Raw genomic sequence first — 26,633 nt, forward strand, 5'->3', positions numbered from 1 at the left:
ACCAAAGAAGTGGACCGAGTCCACTTGACCAGTGGGTCTCAGCCTGCTTGCGAGTGAGCTCTGGTGCAGTTTAGGTCACTTGACGGATCAGAGTTAAAACGATTGCATGCAGACACAACACACATGTAGAATGAAACATATTGAAAGTGTGCTCCACATCCATTTTCTAACACTTATACTGTTCAGGGTGGCGAAGAGCTGCAGAATAACCCAGCTGTCTTTGGGCGAATGGTGGACTACAACCTGGACTGGTAGCCAGTCAATTGCAGGGCACAGGTAGAGACAGAGTCGTGCGAGTCAACCACTAGACCAGGGGTTGTCAAACGTACTTGAGATTCTATGGCAAAAAGTACGACATGTATAAATGAGGAGAGAGAAGATAAATTAATTGCTGGTGGGTCTGAGGAAACGGCAGTCAATTTTCACCGGTCAGTGAAGCAGCGGTAAAAGCCAGCTACCTAACTGCGACGGTGCGTTCGTTAAAACATGCGTGATGAAGGCCTCAGAACGTGTGTCCCGTGTGTCTCCAAGTATTTTCCAGCATTCGTCTGACAAGGAATACTATGGCAGAAAGGATATCGGAACTATCGGTAGACAAAGAGAACAAAGGGAAAAAACATGGACATGGAAAAACTCATTGTTATTTATAGGTCATCATGTTACACTTGAGGTCTAATTGGGCTGTATGTGCCCCTTGGACCAAACTGAGTTTGACACCCTGCGCTAGACCATCGAACGTTCTTTAAAGAATATAAAAATGACCTGCGTATTCAATCCAGCATACGGCATTTGCGTTTGGAATAAGTGACTATGTCATGAGATACTGTATGACATGGAAGCTTCCCAATCAATAACCTACGCAGCCTTTGGTCCCATGACAAAAAAATCAGCGTGTGCACTGTTTCATGCACACCTTGTGTTCCACTTGTGTTCGTTGTATGTATGTGCAGCAAAGTCTGGCACCTCCATATGTATCCGCCCCCACTCCCGGCTTCACTCCCTCTGAAGGCCTCAGGGCTGCAGGGAAGAGGGGCTCTCTGGATGTCATCAGTTCCCAGGTGAGCATGTAGATGAGGCAAGTCAGAGACAGACATCTGCCGGCAGCACCAGGAAAGACGCAGGAGGGGATTCCACCCACTTCTTCCCGACTCCTATGGAGGACCTACCAGCGGGGAACAACCGGTAGACCGCCGGGTGTCGTGGATGGGTGGCAGCAGCAACGCCAACGCACATATACATAATCACTCAATCACAGAAACACACACAAGCAGTAAAGTGCGTCCTCACAGCAGGACAGTGAGGGGCAGAAAGTCTGGCAGACATCCAGTCAATGAGTCATAGTGTGCCTGGAGGGGAGGCTATTACTAAACTATTAAGTGGATAACAACAAAGACGGAATGAGGGACACGTCCAGTTGTTTTTCTTGATCATCTGTCCACACGCATATGAACACATGCTTCCCCTAATAGCATACGACTCAAACAAACACTCTTCGTGTTTTCTGGACTTCACTGCCGTCATCACACAACGTGTGTTCCACGGACCAGTCAACCTCACACAATCGTGTTTTCACCAACTGGGACTGTTCGGTTCATCCCTCCATTGTAATATTTGGAATAGTAAACCCTGATACGAGATCAGTCCAGGGGTATCGTCCACGTTTTGCTTTAAGCCAGCTGGGACAGGCTCCAGCCTGTACCCTGAGGTAGCGGATGATGCTCTGCTTCGGAATGTGACAGAGCATGTCGGAATTCGTGTTTCCCTCAATGAAACGCAGTTGCAACCCCAATGTTGGCAGCGCTCATGCAGCCCCATGACCATGACCATAATTCCCAATTATGTTATTACAGTGTTCCCTCGTTTATCGTGGGGGATAGGTTCCCAAAATAGACCACCACAAGAGAAATTCGCATACTGTAGGTAGGCAACTTTATTTATTTATTTTTTTACAATTATTGTGTTTTAAGGCTGTAAAACCCCTCACCATACACTTTATACACTTTTTTCACTTTCATGAACATTTTCTCACACTATTCTCTTGTTTAAACACTCAAAAAAGTTCGGACCTTTGTTTGAATTTTAAAGAATAACCTACAAGGTTGGACACAAGAAATTATTAAGTGACCCACGAGTATTTCACTCCTCTGGCATGTCTCCTGTGTCCTGACTGTAGCGTTTTTTATCCTTGCTAAAACATATTGCTCATGTTGTCGTATTTTCCCATATACACTACTGGTCAAATGTTTTAGAACACCACCATTTTTCCAGTTATTTATTATTATAATGTATTATTATTCAAGTCGATCAAGTCCAATGAATAGCTAGAAATGGTACAAAGGTAAGCGGTGAAGTGCCAGACGTGAAAACAAAGGACAAGGTTAAACAAAATGGACCACAAAATGGGTCAACAATTTAAAGCTGTTCTGCAGATATGGAGGTTGGTCAAGCCTTGGCAGTTGGTGCAACTAATTCCTACAGGTATTCCATGTTCTGGAGTACTTACTACCTCCTCTGTCTGTATGAAAACAGGGTTCAGAACACACTGTGGTACTATACCCTCCTGAACACCAGTTGAACAGCATTGCACTGGAGAAAGTCATTTTTTGCTACAAAAATGGCAAGAAAAAAGGGAATGAACAATGGAAGAGAGAAAGACAGTCTTCACACTTAAAAATGTTTTTCCTCCAGAGAAATTGGAGTATTATAATACTTTTGACCGGTAGTGTGTGTCTATGTATTTTCCTCCTCCTTCCGTAATGGCGCCCTGCAGGCGCAACTTCTTCCTCCTCTGCCTTTTGGGTGCGACCTCAGGTGCCCTTGACGGTGCAGAGGATTTTGTCGACATAGTGGGTGTTGTCGGGGATAAGCCTCGCAAACATACAGCCCTTCAGAATCACACTGCTGGCGATCAACATTTATGTACATTTGGCAACCCGAGCGCATTCTGTACAGCGAGGGAGATTGGCAATGGTCTACAGTCCCTTAGCCAATCAGGACGCAGAACACAATGTGTGGGTTCTCCCTTAGCGAGAACTCCCTTAGAAACAGCGAGTCCGCGAAAGGTGAACCGCGATGTAGCGAGGGAACACTGTACCTTATAGACTGTCTGCTGGGCTGTGTTGACTCCTTGTCAGTGGATACTAAACCGATACTGCATTGACCCTTGATACTGCAACACAAAGGGTTGGGGTGTACTGACTTTTGAGAGATACTGTAAATGAATGGAAATTACATTTGCTGTCGCTCCCGAAGGCTTACTCTTTTGAGCAGCAGGTAACAAGTATTGACACCTCAGTGTTTCCGTCTGCATCGATTTGGTGGCCAGAAAACAGAATGTCACATTTCCTGTCATATTGTTAGGATGGCTACACGCTTTGCCGGAGACAGAGGGCCAATTACTGAATTCATCTACTCAGCGCGATTATACTGGTTAATGATAATTACAGAAAAATTATTTCAGTAAGTACAGCATCTGACATCAAATAGAGAAGCTATTCGAACGCACCATGAATACGCTGTAATGGGGTTTTAGCTAACAAAAGAGTCAGCCTTAGCACTGATAAATGAACTTAATGGAAACACTAACTTATATATTTTAATTGTCAATTAAAACCAAGAAACCAAATGATGCATTTCTGTGCATAATGGCCTTTTAATGAGGTTAGATATTCATTCGCCATTGATGTGACGCGGGCTTGCTGTGCCAGTCGTGCCATTTCTTCCGGCGACTCAAGCAAAAACGCTCGGCGGTTCATAAAAAGGTGGCTTCCTAATGAAAACGATGTCAAACTGCTAATGTGTGACTCCTGCGAAGTCTGGCTGGTTATGATACGATACTGGCAAGATGTTTATGCAGGCAGTTGGTTGCACCAGCATTGCTTTATCACGTATGCAGTATAGGGGAGAGTAGGAGGGTGCGAATGTGGCGCTCCTCTGACAGAAAAAGAAGCATGTATAGGCATTTTGGCATGCGAGGCAAAAGTGCTGCTATTTCGATGGAGTGGCTACTGGTGCTAAGACGTTATTTATTATTGAGCTGCAGGGAGGAAAGTGTGAAAATGAGTGTACAAGTATGTGAAAAGTCACCGTGCATAAACACTACAAATTCTATTTAGGTGCTTTACACAAACAAAAAGCATGCTGGATGTATAATATATACAGGATACGGTATTCTTATGCAATGCACACAGTACAGGTCACAGTCCTGTGCTGTAATGTTCATGCGGACAAGGACTCCTGTGGCACATTGGCAGCCATTATGTTGTGCCATTTTTGTTGTATTTTGCGACTAAGAGCCCTGCAATACTGACATGAAAGCGTCCTCGTCTGCTTCTATCATCAGGCATGGCTCGCAACGCACTCTTTGATCTGGAGTGCTCCCTACCAAGAAGAAGCTTTTATTTGACATTGCGCCATTGTACTCCTTTGACTGCTTCTATGGGAATATGTCATTATCCTTCAAAAATCAACTTGAACCACGCTCACACTGTGTTGCCAATTTTTGGGTCTCTTCCAGTTGAGTGCGACAACAGCATCTTTGCAAAGTGCCAACCTACAGTACATACAATGTTTGATTATGGCACACTGAAAACGCTCTGCTTTTGCTCTGCTATTAACCCAAATATAACAGGGTGTTTTTTTCCAGCACAGGTGGCGCCAAATGAGTCAGATTTTCTTCCTGTCACTTACACACACACACACACACCAGTGACCACTTGAGGAAATATGATCATTATGATCATTAGTCAATTGAAATACAGGTGATATGTTGTATTCAGGTCACTGGGCGGCAGTAATGACAGAAAACATAGAGACATTAGTTTACATTACATTACCTTAACACTGCATGAAGGCATGAAGTCAACCAAGAAAGTTATCCTCCCATCCCATGTGGAAGTGGTAAGGTTTTGGCTTCTTAAGTTTAGCAGAAATAAATTCGAGGCTAACAGGTTCGCTCGCTAGCTTGCTAGCTAGTGGTTGTCTCGTGTTTCTGCAGCATAAGAGTTGCAATGTGTTGTAAACAATGAATAATAGCAGTGTAAAGTTGACTATAGGCGTGTTATTTCATGCATTCAGGGCTCTAATCATGTTAAAAACTGTATTTAGGGGAAAAAATGAAAAATGAAAAATATTCAGATATGTATTAACATTGAATCTTGTATCGTGGAAATTCACGCGGTCGGGCCTGGAGCCAATTAACCGTTATAAACGAGGGACGACTTTATTTGTAACAAAAAAGCTTGCATTTTTTTTCTTCATGCATCGTTAAAATAATTTTGTGATGGCTTTTTTTTTCAGTGAGGTACATCCGCCATATTTGTAGAGTGTTGCTGTAGCACTTTTTCATTTCATCGTTTTTCATCTGCTATCTTTTGTAACCGCCACAAAATGTATTTAAAGCTCAATGCAATGTAATTTTATCATACACAGTAGGTCGGAGTCATTGGAGGGTTAAAGAGCTTGACGGAAAATAAGGCGAGGCGATTGAGTGAGGTTACACAAAGACCACCATGAGAACAAAAGACCACCGGGCTTTAAATAATGGCACTACAGCTGGCGGTTTAAATAGCTAAATTCATAAACAGAGCCACATCCCCCGCACACATATCTACAGTGGATCATCTCCCACTCACTCATTCAACACATCTTTCCCTCCTGGGTTGCCAAGGTAGCAGCCAATGTTGCAGTCAGGAGGCTCCCACACTGAGTTCCCAAGGCCCAGCTTCCACCAACACACATAGACACACATTTGCCCACCTAGAAGCTCAGGGACAAACACATGCATACACGTAAACCACCCCCTCATGGTGGCTCCCTGAGCGTGGGGCCGGCGGACTGCAGCCTGCAGTGTGTGGGCTGGTGGGCTGACTGTGGAGCAGAGAGCTACAAGGCAAGCTGACAGCAGACGGAGCAGCCCCTTTGAGTCTTGGATGACCCCGTTACGTCATGCTGGCAGAACCTGACCTGCTTCACCTGCTTGCAGAGAGGAGAGAGCAGGCCCACAAGCCCCTTAGCTATCCACCCCCAGCCCTGAAGCACACAGGCACGGGGTTAAAAGTGAATGTCTGGCTCTCTCCTGTCCAGGTAGGACGCATCCAGTGGGACCTTGGGTGAGGAAACCAACCCCGAGGCAAATCCGTCCTTCAGATAGGACGCCAACACAGGGGACAGCCGCATGTTCTGTGTTCCATGTAAAGGGCACTCAGACTGGAACAAGAAGGGACAGAGGCAGCCTTAAATGAGAGTCACACAAGGGGCAGTGCAGCCGAGCGAGCTCTCAGCAATGTCCAATTCTGGGTCCAGAGCAGACAGTGGGGGTTGAGATTGGGGAAGGGTGCTCGCTAAGAGGGGGGACGAAACAGGATGTTCCTGGGACGCGGGGACGCTGAAACTTTTATGTGTGTCTGCCAGCTTGTTTCTGCACTTCTGAGCCCTGGCAGGTCTTTTAATACCTGGCTTTTTGGAGACGTCAAACTCCTTTTTCATCCCAGCCCCTGTCGGCCTCCTTCACGCTATCTTTACCCTTCAGTCCGTTTCAGCCTCAGATAGGACTGCACCAGATCTTCCACATAATCGCTTGGGTAAGGATTTCAAACTTGAATTGGTTTGTCAGCACAGAGAACACTGCGTGATTGTAGTAAATGAATGGTAGTGACGTTACTGCTACGACTCGCAATCATTGCTGCTGAACATGTCGTCAGCGTGAGACAAGTCCTGCCCGATGGTGAGTATTTGAGTCCACGTGGTTCAGATCTGCTTAAGATGCATATTTTCTGTTGCAGAAGTAGTAGGGCTTTGCAACGGAAAACCAACGACCACCTCTAGTTTAACTTAACACTACAAGTGGGACCTCTGAAGTCCAACACTAGGGATGTCTGATATTGGCATACAAATGAGATATCGGATCATATCAGTAGCAGTTATTCTCGGTGTGTGGTGTCAGGAAAATATGGTTTTTTATTGCACTTACAAAACGTTTTGTGTCCATTATTGGATTTGATTTTACTAATGTGAGTTAAAATGATTAACTAACTAAATATACTAACGCATATACTGTATGCATTTCTGCTACAATACACATTAATGTCACACTGACTTACGATGATTATCTGCTCAAGGCTAGAGGCCGCTTGTCTCCAAGACAAGTCCTCCACATGCTTATCACCTGATTCAGAGCTCATCAAACAGCACAGTGCTGAGTACGTCCACGGCGTGGAATTATTTCCAAGTTTAAAGATTACAAGATTGTAAATGTGCAATCTGCAATGACCGTAAAGTGTTAGGGTTTTGCTCTTTGTGCATAATGCGGCTCCACCTGAGAAACAGGTACCACTGCACATGCTTTCCAGCGACCGCAAAGCAGCTGCACAGCATGAAAATGAAGGAAAGTGGGGTGCAAGTTACCGCTGATGTACGACACTGCTGATGGGGGTGTCGAACAAATCTATGTCAAAAAATCTTAACTATCCCTTTAAGTTGTACAATTTCAAATTCAAAGACATTTTCCACAGAAAATGTGCCTCTGAAGTCGCAAGAAACTAAAGCAACATTTCCACTAGATGGTGCACTTTAGTTTGGATTGTACCAAAATGGTAAATCTGGATGGTTTGTATGTATAGATGGTTCTATACATAGAGTGACTTCAGACTTCGGTTCTGTTACCTTTAACTTTCTTTCTGTTTATTTGTAGTGTGTAGTATGTACTGTAGTAAGGTGGCAGTTATCATGGATAACTGGTGGGAGGAGCAATGGCATTGATTATATGGCACATATACGTTGTGTGAGTGAGCGTCCTGGGCCGAGGCTAGGCAAGACTCTCACGAGTCACACAGACCAGTCTTCAGGGGGGATTTTCTAGTGATCCGAATGAACGACACAGAATGAGGCAACCAAGTTCTTCTGCCAATACGTCGCCACTGGACAGGGTGACAGAATCGGGGCGATGCGAATTCTGAGTAAGGGGCAGGGCTTCCAAGTTTCACAAGCAACGGCGTTGCCCGACAAGTTTTTGTTACCTGGACGCCTGGACGCATCCTTGTGTGTAGAAAAATATTTAAAAAATGGACGTATGTATTTTAACACCAAAACGTTCTTTTTTTTTTTTACAAATGAATACAAATAGACTGGAAATCATATGTGTGCATTTGGTTAGTCATTGGCTGAAACAGCAGCTACAATCTCCAAGCAGGACATAATTAGAAACAACACTGCTGTCTAAAAACAACACACTGCAGGTATCACGTCATTACAGTCGCACATTACTTACAGACACATAGTCCCCATTAGAACGTATCAAACAAGCGTTCGGTATGCTTTGTATCATTCAATTTGTGTGCCTAACTGTCTCAAACGCTCAACTCAATGAATTGTTGTGGCCATCAGGTGTCGCCAACCACCACCCTACTTTAACTTACTTAGCTTATTGATTGAAGTTGCAGGATGAGCCAAACTAGGAAAAAAGTCTGGAAAATACGTACTTGAAAGGTTTGGTGTAAACTGCGCTGAATGGAAGTGTTCTGCCTGAGCTACTGACATCTTAATGCAGTATAACAAAAAATCGTCTCTCTGCAGTATCAAAAAAAGGGCATCCCTGTGCATAAGAACTGGCTCGACGGCTGTTTTTTGCATGCTGCCTGTCAGACTCTGCAGCTGACATCGCAGTCTATTCATTTTTCATAGCCAACATCTGCTTGGCTTGCTACAGTGTCATTACGATTTGCATCAGCTCGCCAGATTTCTTGTATAAATGTGATACATCGAAGGTGACTACAGTGGTATGCAAAAAAAGAGAAAAAAAAGGGTTTCGTTAAGTGCGCTTAAGGATGGCATCTTTCATGTAGACGTGCAAAATACTTTGCATGAATTGCTCTCCATAAAAAAATCTATTCCGATTGGAGCTTGAAAAGCTATTTTCTTTTCAATTTTACTATGAAAAAAAAACATACTTTCATTTCTGCAGCAGACAGCTTGCTTATACAAAAAAAATAGTGTGTCATTGCAAAGTCTGTATGGATTTATCCCGCTCTTTGTATGGGTATGAGCGCTTTGCTGCCTCTATCTCTATCCAGAAGTGACTTTTAATGTAGGAAAAGGTAGGAAATTGACACTTCTAAGAATGACGTATCACAAGTATTGTAAATGGAATCATTTCTGGCGTGTCAAAAGCACCGTGCCCTTCCTCTCTACAGTGAACGCAGCGTGCCAACTGGAAAAGAGACTACGGTAAGCACACTTAATTCAAACAATGACACACTTCTATGATATCTTAGCCTTAAGAGTATGCAAGGTGACAGCGCATTCACAGGTGAATGCCTGGGGCTTAAAATGTGTGGGCTGCGGCAAGGTGCGTGTAAGGTAGCATTAAATAAAAGATTAACCTGCTTGTCCCTGGTGTGTTATGAGAACACCGGGTGGTGGCAGTTGGGCGAGTGGGTAAGCAGGAAGGGGAGAGCCGGGGAGCAAGCAAACACCCACAGAGGTGGCTTTTCAAGCAGCTGAAGTCAGCCAGTGTGACAGGTGGGGCCCAATTCTCCCGACGCCTGCCCAAAGAGGCCTCACGCTACACTGGCATCCTGGAGCTGACAGGAGCTCGAACCCAGGGAAGTCTGAGTCTCTCCTGCACCTTGTCAGCAAAGACTGATGGGAGACACATTCAACTCACTAGACAGTTTGTTTGGTGACCAGTACAGGAGCTCTACTACAAGATTGTGCTGTTCATAAGTACAAAGAAATGTTCATTAGTTCTACCGAAGACTATTGAGGCTACACAAGAAGATACAAATAATGGCGGTACTGACTCCAATACTATACGAACCAGGAATATACAATTACAATCTCTTTTTGGAAGAATAGACACATGATATCCTATTTCTTAGCTGCTCGACATTTGTTATTTGAAGGCTCTGCTTCATTGATCAGCATTACTTTGAAATGAACATCATAACTCCTCTTACATTGTTTGCTAACTTGCTAACATCCTTTCAGACACTTTTTTACCAGCAGGTTTCGTGCTGTGGCTGCATCTCTCCAGCTCAGTGGTGTGTGTGTGAGAGGAAGAAAAGCTCCGACTCGCATGAGGCGAAGTCCTTTGACACCCCCCTGCTGGTTTGTACTATTACTAATAGTAACAATATTACCAAAACAAATAATAGTAATTATTATTATTATTATTATTACTACATAATTATTGCTATTAATAATATTCATAATATTACATTATATGTTTTGGTCATATTACACTATTAAAACAAATACTAGTAATATTGTGAAAATAACAATATTCATATTATTTGCTTTGGTAATGCTGTTCATATTGCATATGACCAAAACACATAATAGTAACATTATGAATATTAATAAGTGCAATAATATTAGATTGTTTATGAATAATAGTAATACTATTATCTGATGCTGTGTCTGCTGTTCTTTTTTTTTAACTACTATGTTTTTATATGGCTCAGATTTTCACTTTTATGCCTATGTTATGTTTTCATGTTATGACTAGGTTATGTTTCGCTTGTTATACGTTACTTAGTTACAGCAGCATCACGCAAAAAATGATCGGGAACCGTTTGCCATTAAATCTTCTGATAAAAGTGCAGCTCGAGGATGTCCCACACAAGTGGGACAGGGACACTTTCCCACTCGCATTCCCCGGGTGGAGGAGTGGTGTAAAATAGCAGAATGTGTGTACACTTTGAACGGGGTAATACCTCCACCTGCAGGGCCGGGGTGGAACAGCATTGCCTGGTGTGTCAGGAGTGTTCCACAAGATAACCTTGAGACTACTGGATTCTTAAAGGGACCCTATCCTGCTCATTTCAGGGGCTTTTAAAATGATATTGGATACTGTAGTGAGCTTTTTAAAATAAAATACTCAAATTGTGCACAGGGTAAATCTGCATTCTTCTCCTCTTGGCCAACATGCTGGGATTCCGTAGCCTCCGCCCCTGACCACACCTACTCTGTTGCAATTGGTCAAGGCTGTAGTATCAGCTCCATTCCTGTAAGTTTATTAGATGCATGCCCTTTGTGTTCTTTATCACAAAGTTATTTTCATTTTGTGGGACGCAAATGGAATGAAAACAGACTCAGAAAAAATACTTACAAAAAAAGTTGTTTACTCTGTCAAAAGTCTGCATTTAGGATTCGAGTACTTCCGAGTGCTTTCTAACTCTAAGCTCCCTTATCGCCGCATGGAAAATCACACTTAAGGGGAAAATCGGGCAGAGGGAGACCAAGGTGATGATGACAGCATGCGGTATCCCGGTGTTATTTTTGTACACAACAGCCTCCATTATCCTGGTGCGACTGACTCCATTTTGTGGCCCATTACGACAAAAGAGGAAGATGGCTCTGAAGAGGAGCGACTGAAGAGTATCTTCAAAACTTGCCAAACACATTCGCTGTAACTTGACTATAACAACAACTGTCACTGAGTGACTTTGCTCACATACACGCAGCACATATGCATGCTTATTCCCTGCATCCACGCCTTGTTTACCCGCCAAGCGCGGCTTGGTGATCAGCGTGCCTGTTTGCTCTTTAACGAGATTATCAGAAGAGGAGTGTCGGTAAGTAGGATCTAAAATGAAAGCCATTATGGAGCATTATCCCAGAGATGCACCCGCCCCACCCCCGTGATCCATCTGCCGTACGGCCACCCACACAGCCACTACGCCGAGATTACAGCCGTGATTAGCGCCAGGAAGCGCTGCTTAATTCAAACACCTCTGGAGAACATGTGGCACTTTGCTGCTTTGCTGAGTCGCAGAGCTTGAACCCACACGGAGGGCGGAGGTGCTGCATGGGAGGCAACGTGTGCAGCCGTTCTTCTCAAAACGCTTGCATGAACAGATGTTTGCTGTGGCTACTGTGTTTTCAATCGCAAAGACTATCGGTTATTGCTGACACAAGAAGGGGTAAGAGTTTTTCAAAAAATCTCTGTCCAGATGTCACATTCACCAGCTGTCATGCACATTTTTGTCCAATCAGAAGCCTGAAAAAACAAACTACAGGTTGGTTGCTCATTGGAACGCATCTGTTCGTCAATATAGTGAGATATTAGAGGTACAATGACGTATACGTTATCCTCAAAATCAGCGCTGGCTTTCGCGGATGCAAAAGATTAAGAAAAAACACTTTTTAAAAATATTCATATTCATGCGGATGTGGCCTTAGCCACATTTTTGGAGCCTTCAACCTAAATCTCACCAAATGCGTGTGTCCTTGTGAAAATATCAGGCCTGTCATGATAGCAAAAATGTTGCTGGTCGATAATTGTGCTACAAATTATCGTCGATAATCGATGTTATCGTCAAAAAATATTGGAGACCATTTATTGTCATGAGAGGTGTAATTCACATTTGAACCACCAGATAGTACTCAAGTATAGTGTACCTGTGTGAGCCACGTTAGCTTTGATGTCCTTCAACACGTCTTCGTTCACTCGGTTATACAGTTCAGGAATTGCTGTTTATGACATGTACGTTCTCCCGTGCTGTCTGTCAAACATCTGAAACACTTTCCGAAATGTTGGCTTGTAGCGAACGTCTGTGAGAGCGAACCATTTTGCTCTATTTGTTTATATTTACATTGCCGACCAAAGGTCTCAGAAAGCATTGTCTTTCGTGACGAAGGCTCTGCTGCACCTCCAGTGATAGTTTTTCTTCGGGAAAACTGAAAAGGATGGTTGATTCTGTTTAAAACCGAAATATTCCCACACTGGAGTTGCTGCGTTCACCTAAGAAACCATCGCTTCTGTGCCTTCATTCATGTTAGCATATGCTTTCTCACGAGGCTAATTTGGCGCTATCATCCTGTGTCCACACACTAGTAGCCCCGCCTCCACAAAGAGGCTGAATGAGAGGACAGGAGGGTTCACTCTCTCTGTTCATTTCACTATAGAACCAACATGCACAGACAGACGCATTGTCATCCAGCAGAGAAACGAGCAGATGAAACACATACGCATATGTGCACATGTCAATTTATCGAGGGCGTCATAATTATGACATGCTTTTCGTTCGTTTAATCAAACAATCATTCGTTTAATCAATTTATCGATTATCGTGACATCTATCCATCCATCCATTTTCTATGCCTCCCATCCAAGAGCCCATCCCAGCAGACTTCAGGCGAGAGGCGGGGCACACCCCGGACTGGTCGACAGGGCACACACTCACATTCATACCTATGGACAATTTAGAGTCGCCAATTAACATCTGACCTAAAACCTAATGTGGGAGGAAACCGCAGTACTCGGAGAAAACCCACGTACGCACGGTGAGAAGATGCCAACTCCACACAGAGATGCCCATGCATGCCCATCTTCCTGACTGTGTGGCCAACATGCTCAACACTCAGGCACCGTGCGGCCCAATTATCGTGACGGGCCTAGAAAATATCCATATTAAGTGGGTCCTGTACAAAAAAACGCCAAATTGACCCAATAGTGCCCCCAAATGTAGAAAATGTTAACCTCAGACACCTTTTCCCCAAGTGACATGGAACTGGGTTGGCATGTCAATCACCATTAGAGCTGCAGCAACTAATAGATGATTAATCGACTATCCAATTAATTCACAACTATTTTGGTATTCGATTAATCGTTTTTTGATGTCAGCCTCTCGAATGTGAATATTTTTTAATTTCCTTAGTCATCCATGAAAGCAAACCTTTTAACTTTGCGTTTTAGGCAAAACAAGATAATCACACACATCAGCTTTGACTTTGGAATACAGTGATGGACACTGACTCGATTAATCGAAACATCAAGCTTCAGATTAATCGACTACGAAAATAATCGTTAGTTGCAGCCCAAATCATAATGACTGGAAACCCATTTTGCGTTTTGGAGTGGTTTGTTTACATACGAGTTTTGTCCATTTCTTTGGTGAACCGGAAATTTTGCAATTGCACGTAAGCGTTTTCAAATGGGTGACAGTCGCCTTTTCATGTAGACTAATTAATAGTCTAAGTAAAAACTTAACATTTGGAATGCCTGATTATTTACCTTATACTAGTTTTCGTAGTGAAAAAGGCGCCTTGCGTACCTGTGATCTTGTCGCGCACCAGTTTGCAGGACTCGATCTCGCCGATGCTGCCGAACAGGCTGCGGAACTCCTCCTGGGTCATGTTCTGGGGCAGGTAGTTGACAATGAGGTTGGTCTTGCTGTCGTCATTTGTGGGCCCGGTCTGCATCGGCGAGGGGCAGCCGCGGCTGTTACTGGTTGGCCCGTTGGCTGTGGTGCCTCCTCCGCTGGGACCATTTGTCACCGGAGCTTCCATGTTACTGATGATCTGTGAGAGGTGAAGAGGAGGAGGAGGAATAGAGGAGAAGATGGATGGCGTTCATTAGCTGTCGGCTGCAGGAGAGTGATTTGAAAGCTGTAAATATCCTGCAATGCACATTCAACTCTTGAGTCATTTTCAAAATGAAAAGTGCAGTACTTCAAAAGTCGTGTGTGTGATACTACTTTCTAAAGAAAATCCAATGGACTCCCTTACTACAATACTGGAGTATCATCAATGCCCAGTATTCCCTTATGTGCATATGCATGTGTTCAATGTCTTGAAAATGACATTGATAAAAAGGTGCAATACGTTGTCAGAGACAATGATCAATGATTTAATAATGAAGTTTGTACGATTAATGCTGTGTACCTACACAAGAGGTTTGTTCCTGGGTCCGAATGGCCACCTCTACCATCATTTTAACTCATTCAATCCCAGTCATTTTTCAAAAGAGAACCCCCTTTGGTACCGGCCATTTTAGACAATTTGGACCGATGGCTGTATAAACTATATAATAGCGATATAAACATGGAACCTACCAAAAGAAAGACTTTCATCAAGCCACAAAAAAACGCCATAAAGTGGCAGAAGTGCATTTGATAAGCGCTCGGCAGGGATTATCTTAACAGACAAATCAAGGTTGTTTCTACTTTTTTCCATTCTTTAGTAAACAACAGTAGAACATAGGTAAGTTTTAGGAAAATATCATTTCCCAACTAAAAAAATGGAGAAAACCAGCTTTTTGAGAAAACATATATTTCAAGCATAACTTTCGTTTTGACTTTGACAGCTCAAATATCTAAGCAACTAAACCACAACAGAAACACAAAATATAACAATTGATTTACAAATATAACACCATGAACTACAGTATTTACAGTTTTCACATTTGCAACTGAACTATGTTTGCGCGCGTGTGTGCATGCCTCAAAATTTCCCTACGATGCAAAACCTTCTGGATGCTACACTCTTCTACGCTCTCTCACTTCCTCCTTCCCGTCATGTGTGATTTGTCTGTTAAGATAATCCCTGCCGAGCGCTTATCAAATGCACCTCTGCTACCTTATGGTGTTTTTTTGTGGCTTAAAATTGCTCTGAAGTGTTAATGCATTAGTGGAGAGTCACCTCTTTTTGCCACCCGCGCAAAAAAACGTGAGAGACGTATGAGTACGTTGTTGGGATCGGGCGTTCGGGATTGTAAAAACGCATAAATACGTCTTTGGTACTGAATGAGTTAATGACACAAAGTAATAACAAATTATATTCATATTATTTGATGTTCATGCTTGAATTAATTTCTTACATGCAAAAAAAATTACTTTCGCTACATGTTTGTTTGTAGGTAAGTAAGTAAGTAAGTAAATATGTGAGAGGCGCGTGGCTGTGTCGGTTAGGTGGGGCTGTCATTTTAGCAAATGGGGCAAGCCTTTAGTGAGAAACTACATTTGAATTCCGCTGCTGAGCTGCTGTGACAGAAGAAAGTTCAAGCTCTTCTCCTCTGGTTTTCAAGAGCATCTCAGGATCAAAGTGTTCTCAGAGGAACTGTGAGCTGGCGTAAGTGTGAGAAAATACGTTTGGCAAAAAAAAAAAAAAAGTGAGAGGGAGTGAGAAGGAAGATGTAGGTTGCTTTTGCAGCAGAGCACTCTGAGGTGTTTTTTTTAATAGACATGACACTTGGAGATGAGCGCTGCTCCCCCAAAAGCAGGGGGGTGGAGTCGCCACTTTGCATAGCATTACTAAATATACTTGTCTGTGAGTAGTAGAATGTCAGCTTACAGCATATTTTTTTAACAGGAAATGCAATTTCTTAATTTTATTGCTTAGGATCTTGGAGGTGTTCACGTATAATGACGTTGTCAATTTTATTCCCCCCAAAAATATCCCATTCAAACCCATTTTTAACATCATCACTGCGATGCAGCCCCTGTTAAGGCACTCAGACGTGCTTCTATTTTTAACAAGTACATACAAGCAGGAAGAACTTGAAAGCAGCAAAGTGAACCACTACACTGTTTCACTCTATTTGCATTTTTGGATTATTGTTTAAAAAAATCATAATACTGCTTCTACACTGTCTTTCATTTGTTTGTTCATGTTGATTTGATCTTTTATTGTTTTGTCTGTCTCTTGTGCAGGGTCCTTCAGTTGTTAGAAAAACATACTATAAGGGTATTATTTTTTATTATTACATTAAAAACAACAACAAAAACACAATTGATTTATTATTAGTATTATTTATCTTAAATCTATTTTGATTTGGTTATTTGTAAAATATTGTAAAATATAATATAGTAGCACAAATTTGTTTGTTTAAAAATATACTCATAAATAAACAAAAATATAGTGGGGCAATAAAATATATATATATATATATATATATATATATATATATATATATATATATATATATATACAGTATATATTTATATAGATAGCTAAATCCAAACCTACATGGCCCTGTGTGAAAAAGTGATTGCCCCCCCCCCCCCCCCCCCCCCCCCCCCGTTAAAACATAACTTAACTGAGATTAATTGAGATCCATCAGTGTGGAAAAGGTTCTAAAGCCATTTCTAAAGCTTTGGGACACCAGCAAACCACAGTGAGAGTCATTATCCACAAATTGTGAAAACATGGAACAGTGGTGAACCTTCCCAGAGTGGCCAGCCAACCAAAACGACCCCAAGAGCGCAACGACGACTCATGCAAGAGGTCACAAAAGACCCCACAACAACATCCAAAGAAGTAAAGATCAGTTTTCGTGACTCCACCATAAGAAAGACACTGGGCAAAAACGACCTGCATGGCAGAGTTCCAAGACCAAAACCACTGCTGAACAAAAAGAACATTAAGGCTCGTCAAAATTTTGCCAGAAAACATCTTGATGATCTTTGCATTTCAGGAAAAGAACATCATACCAACAGTAAAATATGGTGGTGGTAGTGTGATGGTCTGGGGTTGTTTTGCTGCTTCAGGACCTGGAAGACTTGCTGTGATAAACGGAAGCATGAATTCTGCGGTCTACCAAAAAATCCTGAAGGAGAATGTCCATCCATCTGTTGGTGACCTCAAGCTGAAACCAACTTGGGTTCTGCAGCAGGACAATGATCCAAAACACACCAGCAAGTCCACCTCTGAATGGATGAAGGAAAACAAAATGAAGACTTTGGAGCGGCCTAGTCCAAGTCCTGATCTGAATCCTATTGAGATGCTGTGGCATGACCTTAAAAAGGCGCTTCATGCGGGAAAAGCCTCCAATGTGGCTGAATGACAACAATTCTGCAAAGATGAGTGGGCCAAAATTCCTCCCCAGTGCTGTAAGAGACTCATTGCAAGTTATCACAAACGCTTGATTGCAGTTGTTGCTGCCAAGGGGGGGCCCAACCAGTTATTAAGTTTAGGGGGCAATCACTTTCTCACACAGGGCCATGTAGCTTTGGATTTTATTCTCCTTAATAAGGAAACATTTCATTGAAAAACTGCAAACTGAATAATATTTAAATTTGTTTGATGATGTCAAACATTTAAGTGCAAAAAAAAAAAAAAGAAGTCAGGAAGGGGGCAAACACTTTTTCACACCACTGTGTATATATATATATATATATATATATATATATATATATATATATATATATATATTTTAACAAAATATATATAAGCCCATGTACTATACTGTACTGTATGTACTTTTGTTTGGGATAATATACGGTACATATTATTGGTTAATAAACTGATGTATTCATGTATTGTATACATCATTTTTCCTGAAACCTGTACAGTTTTTATAATGCTATGTCTGAAGTATGTATGAAATATATATATATAAAAAAATTAATTCTCCGTGAAAATGGGAGAGTTGACAGGTATGACCTGGGAGCAAATGAGCAAGTCGGGTAACCTCGTTTCAAGTGGTTTCAAGTGTCCACTTTGTGGGAGGAAATCAAGTCTTCTGTTTGTTTATTTTTCATTGAGTATGTTGGTCTTGCATCTGCTGCCATCCTCTTATTATGCAGTCACGAACACACACGCCATTGGTCTGCACACAGTTGCACTCATTCTCACACTGTCAGTTAGAATAAGCACACACACACAGACACACACACACACACAAAAGAACAATGGGCACGAGTCCACAGCAATAAAAGACGAAAAAACAGACGGAGAGATGTCTAAAAGCTCTCAAGATGAGAGCTGCATGCAAATTGTTCTTTTGACAGTATCCTTCCCTGCTCGCCTCTCTGGCACAACAAAGACCCTAAGACGGACACAGTGTGTGTGTGTGTGTGTGTGTGTTAGACACAGACAGAACAATATGTAACCACAACAGAAAGTTGATTGAAGAGGGTCTTATTATTGCATTTGTTTGCACTCCCTGCTGAGATGCTCCAGTCTACCACAGCCTTTCAACACCATGGGACACTTTGGGAGACCAAGATGACTTCTTCTCATTAACGGGATCCAGCAGAGCCTGAGCGGACATCTGTACGGCTCTACATACAGTACATCTGCGTGTCCCACCATGTCTGTGCTCTTAAGCCGTCCATTTCTTGGTGGAATCGAAAATGCTGGCTCCCAGCCTCAAGGTGCATCTTTATTTGCTCTATTTATTATCCTGCTGATTTCAGGGGGTTTTCCAAATGAGATTGCAAGTTGCTTTTAATGAAATACTCCATAAAGATCAAGTTTCTGGCCGATAATTGTACTACAAATTATCGTCGATAATTGACATTATCACCAACATTTATTAAGACCGTTTTTTTATTAATTATATGGCATAAAATGTATGCCATATAACCATATTGAATGGTTGCATTTCTTTTGCAATGTATCGAGCGACAGTTTGTGAGCGTGCATCATTTTGCACTATTTTGTTTATATTTACATTGCCAACCAAACGCCTCAGTAAGCATTGGCTGTCGGGGCAAAAGCTCTGCTGCACCTTCAGTTTTTTTCCTCAGTGTTCCCCTTCTTCCTCGTCACTACTTTCAAACAAACGCAACATATCGGCTCGTTGGTGTTCACACGCTAACCTTATTCATTCTGTTTAAAAACGAAATTATCCGCACACTGAGGCTGTCGGCTGTGGCCTTCGCCTCAGAAACCTTCTGTGCCCTCATTCATGATCTCGTGGTAAAGTTCTGTGCCCGACTGGTCACAAATGAAAGCACGCTGACCTCATGACATGGCACTTCCTCATCACTTCCACATTACAGGTGTCAAACTCAAGGCCCGGGGGCCAGATTCGGCCCGCCACATTGTTATTTGTGGTCTGCAAAATCTTGGAAATATTGCACATTAAAAATCTGTTCAATCTGTGTACAATGGGACACGGCGCCTTTAAGATTACATCTGTATCACACAGTATCTGTATCACCACCATACTAACACTATAATGCGAGTCCTTGCTTGATGTACGTAACCCAAATCTGCATCTCCTATACTTGCACGCTCTCTATGGGGCAGTGCATGTGGTCTGTGCCCCAAAGACCCCAAAACTGATTCCCCGGACCAACACAGGTACACAATTTGCATCTCCAACACACTAAAAGCCGGGGTCCATTGAGCTTTCCACCATCAAATAAGCAGGTACTGCATGTCCTCCGCTCTAATAGACACCCCGCCTCAATTAGCTCATTCAATCCCAGCCATTTTTCAAAAGGCAACCCCTTCAGTAGCGGCCGTTTTAGACGATTTTGGCTGATCTTTCAAGGAACACAGAATATTTTGTTCTAAGGCTGTATAAACATGAAACCTACCAAAAGAAAGATCTGACTCCCGTCTTTCATCTGAAAAAAAAAACTGTTTCCATTCGTTAGTAATCAGCAGTGGAACATAGAAAAGTTTCAGGAAAATATCAGTTCCCAACTAGAAAAGGGCGTAAACCAGCTTTTTGTGAAAAGATACATTTCAAGCTTAAAAGTCGCTTTGACCCAAATATTTTATGCTTTTGGGACAGTAAACGACTATACCACGACGTAAAGAACACAAAATAGGGGTTGTGTTACAAATACACCAACAAGTATTTACAATTTTCACATTTGGAACTGAACTATGTGTGTGCGTGTGTGCATGTGCGTGCACGTGCGTGTGCTTGCATTAAACTTTCCCAACAATGGGTCATTTCTCCCCGAGCGGTAGGCAATGTAACATCTGCGTTCATGTAAGGGCTTCCTCTTCCTGTCACATGCTTCTCCTTCCTCTCATGATCCCTGCCGGGCTCTTTTCAAATGCACTTCTGTCACCTGGTGGCCGTTTTTATGGCATTAAAATTGCTCTCAAGCCTAATGCGTTGGTGAGGAGCTGCACCTCCTGTAGCCTCTGGAGCAAAAAAATAATATAAAATGCAAAAAACGTACAAATACCCTGTTGGGATCGAGCGTTCGGGGTATAAAAATGTCAGTTTTTGGTATTGAATGAGTGAATGGTCAAGTAACGCCAACATTTTCTATGAAATACACAACATTTCTTACTGTACACAAACATAAAATGTGACACTAATGCTAACATCACATTAGAAGTGTCCAGGCTGGTCCACCAACAGTTAAGAGGCCAGTGAAGTAGAACATTCAGCGTTGCCGTGATGCTGTTCTTCTGTCTGCAGTACAAACCAGTGTAGTATTTGTAAGGTGGTGCAGCCTGTAGTGTTACTTTAGCGGATGGGCTATCAGAATGCTACATTTAAAAGGAAATATTTTTAAATAAATGCATTTTAACAACAGAGGAGTCTTTTGTGTATTATCAGCATCCATCCATGCATCCATCTCAGTCAGCAGCATAACCACGAGTGTGATTGTGTAAACACAGTAGAACATCAGATCATATTACTTGATGGGTGTGTAAAATGGCTGAGCCATCCATTTGGCAGCAGCAGCAGTCGTCTCCTTACCATCTTTGGCTGTGTCAGCAATCCCTTCTCTGCCCAGCCCTGGAGCTGTGGGAGCTCTGCCTGACGCCACTGTGTCTCTGTCGACCCCTACGGAGCGGAGCACAGGGAGGGAGGGAGGGAGGGGGGGGCACAGCCCACCGTCAGCATCATAAACTCACTTTGCAAGTTTGGGGATTTGTTTGATTTTGTTGTGATGGGGGGAAGAGGAGGTGAGGCAGGAGGGGGGGATGGTGGGGATGGCAGCTCGGCGGGGTGTAACGATACGTCACGGGTCGGTACGTACCTCGGGTTTGAGGTTCGGTTCATTTAGGGTGCAGTCAGGGAACAAAATGCACAAACTGCTGGCAGGTAATTCTTCACTAAATACAATTCTTACACAGTAGATCCCCGCTGCTTGCTATAGACACCCGCGACCAAGTCCTACCTCACTCACGGTGCAACCAAAAATAATATGTGGATGACACAAATGAATAAAAAGCATGGCGGAGAGGTAAGCACAAGGGCTTACCAGCGTGCGCCGTGAGCGAGGTGGGGTTCGTGGTTTCATGCTGTTGCTGCCTTTCAATGCATTTACGTATTATGCGGATTTATGCAGATTGTTTTTTTAGAAATGATCACCAATTTAGGGTAACTGAGTTGGGTTTCGTGCCTCAAAAAGGACCAAATTATGAACATTAAAAGCGCAAAAGGGCGGGTTTTCCTGCAAATTATAAAAGAAGGCTTTGATCAAAATTTTGCAAATTTCCGGTGACGCAAACGCCATCCATGCATCCTTCTTCTTCCGCTTGTCTCAGGTCGAGTGTCGGGAGCAGCAGCCTAAACAGGGAGACCCAGACTTCCCTCTCCTTCGTCCAGCTTCTCCCTTCGGACCCTGAGGTCTTCCCAGGCCAGTTGAGAGACATAGTCTCTCCATCGTGTCCTGGGTCTTCCCCGAGGCCTCCCACCGGTCGGACGTGCCCTGACACCTCCCCGGGGAGGTGTCCAGGAGGCATCCTGACCAGAAGCCCGGGACACCTCATCTGGCTCCTCTCAATGCGAAGGAGCAGCATTTCTACTCCGAGTTCCTCCCGTATGAAAGTGCTTCTCACCTTACCTTTAAGGGAGAGCCCAGCCACCCTGCAGAGAAAACTCATTTCAGCCGCTTGTGCCCGCAATTTTGTCCTATTTGTCACTACCCAAAGCTCATGACCATAGGTGACGATAGGAACGGAAATTGAGAGCTTGTCCCACTGCAGATGCTGCACCGATCCGCCTGTCAATCTCGCGTTCCATCCTCCCTCGTTCCTTACCCGTCAACAAGACTCTACTTAAACTCCTCCACTTGGGGCAGGATCTCATCTCCCACCTGGAGATGGCACTCCACCCTTTTGCAGGCCAGAAACATGGACTCGGACTTGGGCTCACGAATGCTGAATGGAGACTATGCGGGGATCCACGGTATATGAAATAACATATCATAGAAATATAAAAGTGCAACAGTAAGAGTTTGAAGAGTGTTAATGATTATTTTACTTTTGGTGAATTAAAAATACGTACAGTATTTCACCAGGAAGTGCCAAGTACCCAAAGATTCCAATAACGAATACCGTTACACCCCTAGCAGCTGAAAATGTACGCCGTCGTCATTTTAGCACTAAAACGTCAATGGCTCAGTAGAAATAGCGGCAATGCTTCTTGATGAAAGCGGCCCAATGTTGGTTCCAGTGTTTGATGGGGTTTTCCAACACCAAATCATCCAGACGTGCCTCTATACGGCCCTTTTTTTGCTAAGATGAAGCCCAGCGCCTGAGGTGTGCCTCAATACGGCGATCTTCAGAGGGTTTGCGCCACGGACTCGCTCGACAGTGGCTGGAATAAAAGCAAGTGTCCGCATTGAAGCTAGCTGATTGGTGTGCTCCCTGCGATGACCTTGGCTTTATGACTTTATAATGAGGGCTTCCCTCTTGCTATCCGCGGGTAAACAAGCCCTGCGGTTGAGGAGACAGAAATATCACAAATGAGCAGGAAGTCTGTTGCAGCGGCACTCAAGAGCGGGGAGGGTGGCGTTGAGGGGGATGGGCGCTAATGCCTACAGCTATGGACGCCACTAGCAGCCAATTTAGCAGGAGTGGAGTAAAAGAGGCGGGATGACCCCTGCCTTCATTTACTCCTTCAGAGGGACGAGGAGAGCGAGTTGGGAAGGCAAAGGATGAGTACTGTGGGAGACACCTCCCATGCTTCAAAGAGGAGGAGACACCAGGACGGGGGAGTGAAGGAGAGTCTGCATGTCCTCCTGTCAATGTGTCTTGTAAACTTGGGCAGGGATGCATCATGGAGGTCTTAATGAGAGTGAGGTGCCAGCTCGGAGTGGAAAAAAATAGGTGCGGGGTGGGGCTTGGGGGGGGGAAATAGGTCAGTGCACAGGTGTCCTATTTGAGGCAAAATATTTCAACTTTAGCAAGAGCCATTTTTGTTTTAGTGTGGTGACGACAACAGGGGACATTTTTCCAGTGAAGACATGCGAGCACCGTGTGTTCAACTTTGCAACAGGGGGCCACAGTTTTCCAGAAGAAAATAACCGAATAATCTGTTCCAGTGTCAAACTATCACCAACTTTCATCCTATATCAACAGTGATTCTCAACCGGAGACCCAAAAGTGGGTTGTGGATCCATTCTGGGTGGATTGCAGACAGCTAGTCAAAAATTGCATTAAAATCTGTCCTGTACAACCATGTCTGACTTATTTAGAAGTCCATTTGAGCAATATTTTAGTCATCCTGCTTGGTACTTGATATGCTCACTCAAGTGACAGATCTGATTTTGTGGTCTTAGTGCAATTTTGATATTCAATTTTAATTTATGCACCGCATTTTCGCCATTTCCATCCTCCGAACTTCATGGTTTCATTCTATCACGTTTTTTCAAAATATAAGAATGAATAAATCAAATTATTAGTAAAAAATAATGCGCATTTAAGCAAATGTTACATATTTTTGCCTAAATTAAGCACTTCAAGCATAAAAACGGCTGAATGAACTCGTATAAAGCATTCGAAAAACGCATTCAAAGACGTCGCGGTGAAATGTGGCATCCTACACTGGTCACTCGGTGTCAGTAATGTGACTGTAATGTTCGATGAGACACACAAGCACCAGATTCAGGTTTTAATTATCTCACAACAGGCACAATAATCCCTGATAAAAATCCAGAAGAAAAACACGGGCTACTTCTGTGACCCATGCGAAGATGAAACTCAACTCTGAACCCACGGCGTCACTTCCTGTCCGCCACTCCCTTTACTCCCCTGGGGTGCACATTTATAGCGACACACACGTCTTATTTATGTCTTATTTTCTCTTTTTTGTCTACTATATTGGGAAATAGGAGTGTAAAGGTGACTATAGGGGTGTTATTTCATGTCTAGAGGTCTCTAATCATGTCAAACCCCGTATATAGAAGGTTGTAAGCAGGTTTTCTCCACTGAAAATACTTTAATAATTTCACTTATCTGGAATCAAACGAGGGATTACCGTATACAGTATGTATGCATGCTGTTATCATGTTCATTTCTTTAATAAAACGCCTTCATCAATTCCTCTAAAATGCACTTTGGACATGTTTTGGATTCATGTCTAAAAAGATGATTTAAAAATACGTTTTCTTCGTTTGACGTAAATAATAGTGGGTGGTGATTTGATGACCATTGGAAATGAGGGTCCCACGTTGAGACCATTTGAGAACCCCTGGCTTGAATGTCCCATATTATGCAATTTTTCAACCATTTTAAATAAGCCTCAGAGGTGCCACATTAGTGGTCGGGAAGTGTGTGAGTTAGCCTTGATGCTGGAATTTAGGCAGTTTAAAAGTGCTTTTAGTCAACCCTACTGGGAACACACTGAGTGTGTGCGTGTGTGTGTAGCTTTAATGCTAATTAGCTGTGGCCTCCAACAGAGTGTGCGTCTCCAAGAAGCTCTATTGTGCACTTTATCTACTTTTTACATGTGCACAGTAAGGCTAGAACCACACTCACGCAGATATGTTCAAATACACACTTTTCCTCCACCCCCGGTAATGCCATGCGCATTTTGTCCAATCAGAGGCCTGAAAAAAGCAACCACAACTGACTCGGTCGTGCATTACATATAGCGAGATATTTCTCGTACAGCGATATGCATCACAAGACACACGGCCGCTCCAAAAAGTCAATAACATTCATACTCTGTTTTAAAAAAAGGTTTAAAGCTCAAGCGGGAGTTTTTGAAAATCTCCAAAAGCTCAGTTTTTAAGGAGAAAAAACGCCGTTAGCGTGTGGACGAGAGGCCGAAATGCAGAGAAAAAAATGCGCTTTTAAAATATCTGTACGCCGTGTATCTCATCCAACAATAACATTAAGGAGCAAGGCAGGAAGACGCAAACGTTAGCAATACTAGCATAGCAGTGTGCGCTACGGTGCTAACATTACACTCAATTTTCACCGCAACATCATGCTCGGTTAACTTATTCTGGGAAAAAAAAATAAATAAATGATAAAACTCAAATCTGTAGCTGACTGAGGGGTAGTTCCAGGCTTTGTTTTAAGATGTGTAGCGAAGCCTGCTTTTCGGGGGGGCGGTATACACGGGGGGCTTGAGCTTCATGTTCATAAAGATGGAGGTATTTCCTTCAAGGCATCATGAAAAGACGCTACTTCAAAGAGTAAAGCGTTTGAGCGCCTCGTCTCTCAAAAGTGAAGCAAAAAAGTGAGCGAGATGAGGGATTTTCCTCATGAAACACGCTCGAGAGAGACATATTACTGTTAGAACCTCATGAATCATGCAGAGGGACTAAGACACTCCGCAAAGGTTTGCTACGGCCTCGCACGATATGCTGACGTCAAGCCAGGCCTGTTTGACGTGTGTTTCCTGGAACATTTTGAAGGATTTCCAAATTGGGCGTTTGAATTTGGACGCTCAACTGTAACAATTTGCCGGTTGTTGTCATTATTCAGATGTGCCGGTGACAGGATTTTATTAAACCTGTCAAAAACTGACATGTTTGGATGTTGAATTCTGTCTGCAGAGGATGACAGCCTAATGGAGGGCCATCCGGAAAGCTCATAATGAGAACATTTATGAGCAATTGTGTGGACATTGTCAGGGATACTATAGCTACGCTAATACTTACATGTGCACCACTATCGAGTATAAGCTGTCTCAAGGGGGTCTGGTGAAGCCTATTGCATCCATTAAATACAGCGGTGTGAAAAAGCATTTTCTTATTTTCTGTCACACTTAAATGTTTCGGGTCATCAAACAAATGTAAATATTAGTCAATGACAACACAACTGAACACAAGATGCAGTTTTTAAAAGAAACTTTTTATTATTAAGGAGAAAAAAATCCAACTCTCCATGTCCCTGTGTGAAAAAGTGGTTGCCCCCTAAACCTAATATCTGGTTGGGCCCCCCTTAGCAGCAACAACTGCAATCAAGCGTTT

The 26,633-nt window shown here is 43.0% G+C and overlaps 1 protein-coding gene across 6 annotated transcripts in view; it reads right to left on the bottom strand.

Annotated features, from left to right (window-relative positions):
• elavl4 (ELAV like neuron-specific RNA binding protein 4) overlaps positions 1–26,633 on the bottom strand; it is a 122,606-nt gene that overhangs the window by 48,615 nt on the left and 47,358 nt on the right. For all 6 annotated transcript variants that reach the window (XM_054791025.1, XM_054791024.1, XM_054791022.1 and 3 more), the window contains 2 exons: positions 21,179–21,265; positions 14,055–14,301 (listed from right to left, as the gene is read on the bottom strand). In XM_054791025.1, coding sequence (XP_054647000.1) covers positions 14,055–14,301; positions 21,179–21,265 — 334 coding nt within the window. The remainder of the gene's footprint in view (positions 1–14,054; positions 14,302–21,178; positions 21,266–26,633) is intronic.

The sequence above is a fragment of the Dunckerocampus dactyliophorus genome, chromosome 10, assembly GCF_027744805.1.
Source record: "Dunckerocampus dactyliophorus isolate RoL2022-P2 chromosome 10, RoL_Ddac_1.1, whole genome shotgun sequence".
In the NCBI taxonomy this organism is placed as follows: Eukaryota; Metazoa; Chordata; class Actinopteri; order Syngnathiformes; family Syngnathidae; genus Dunckerocampus; species Dunckerocampus dactyliophorus.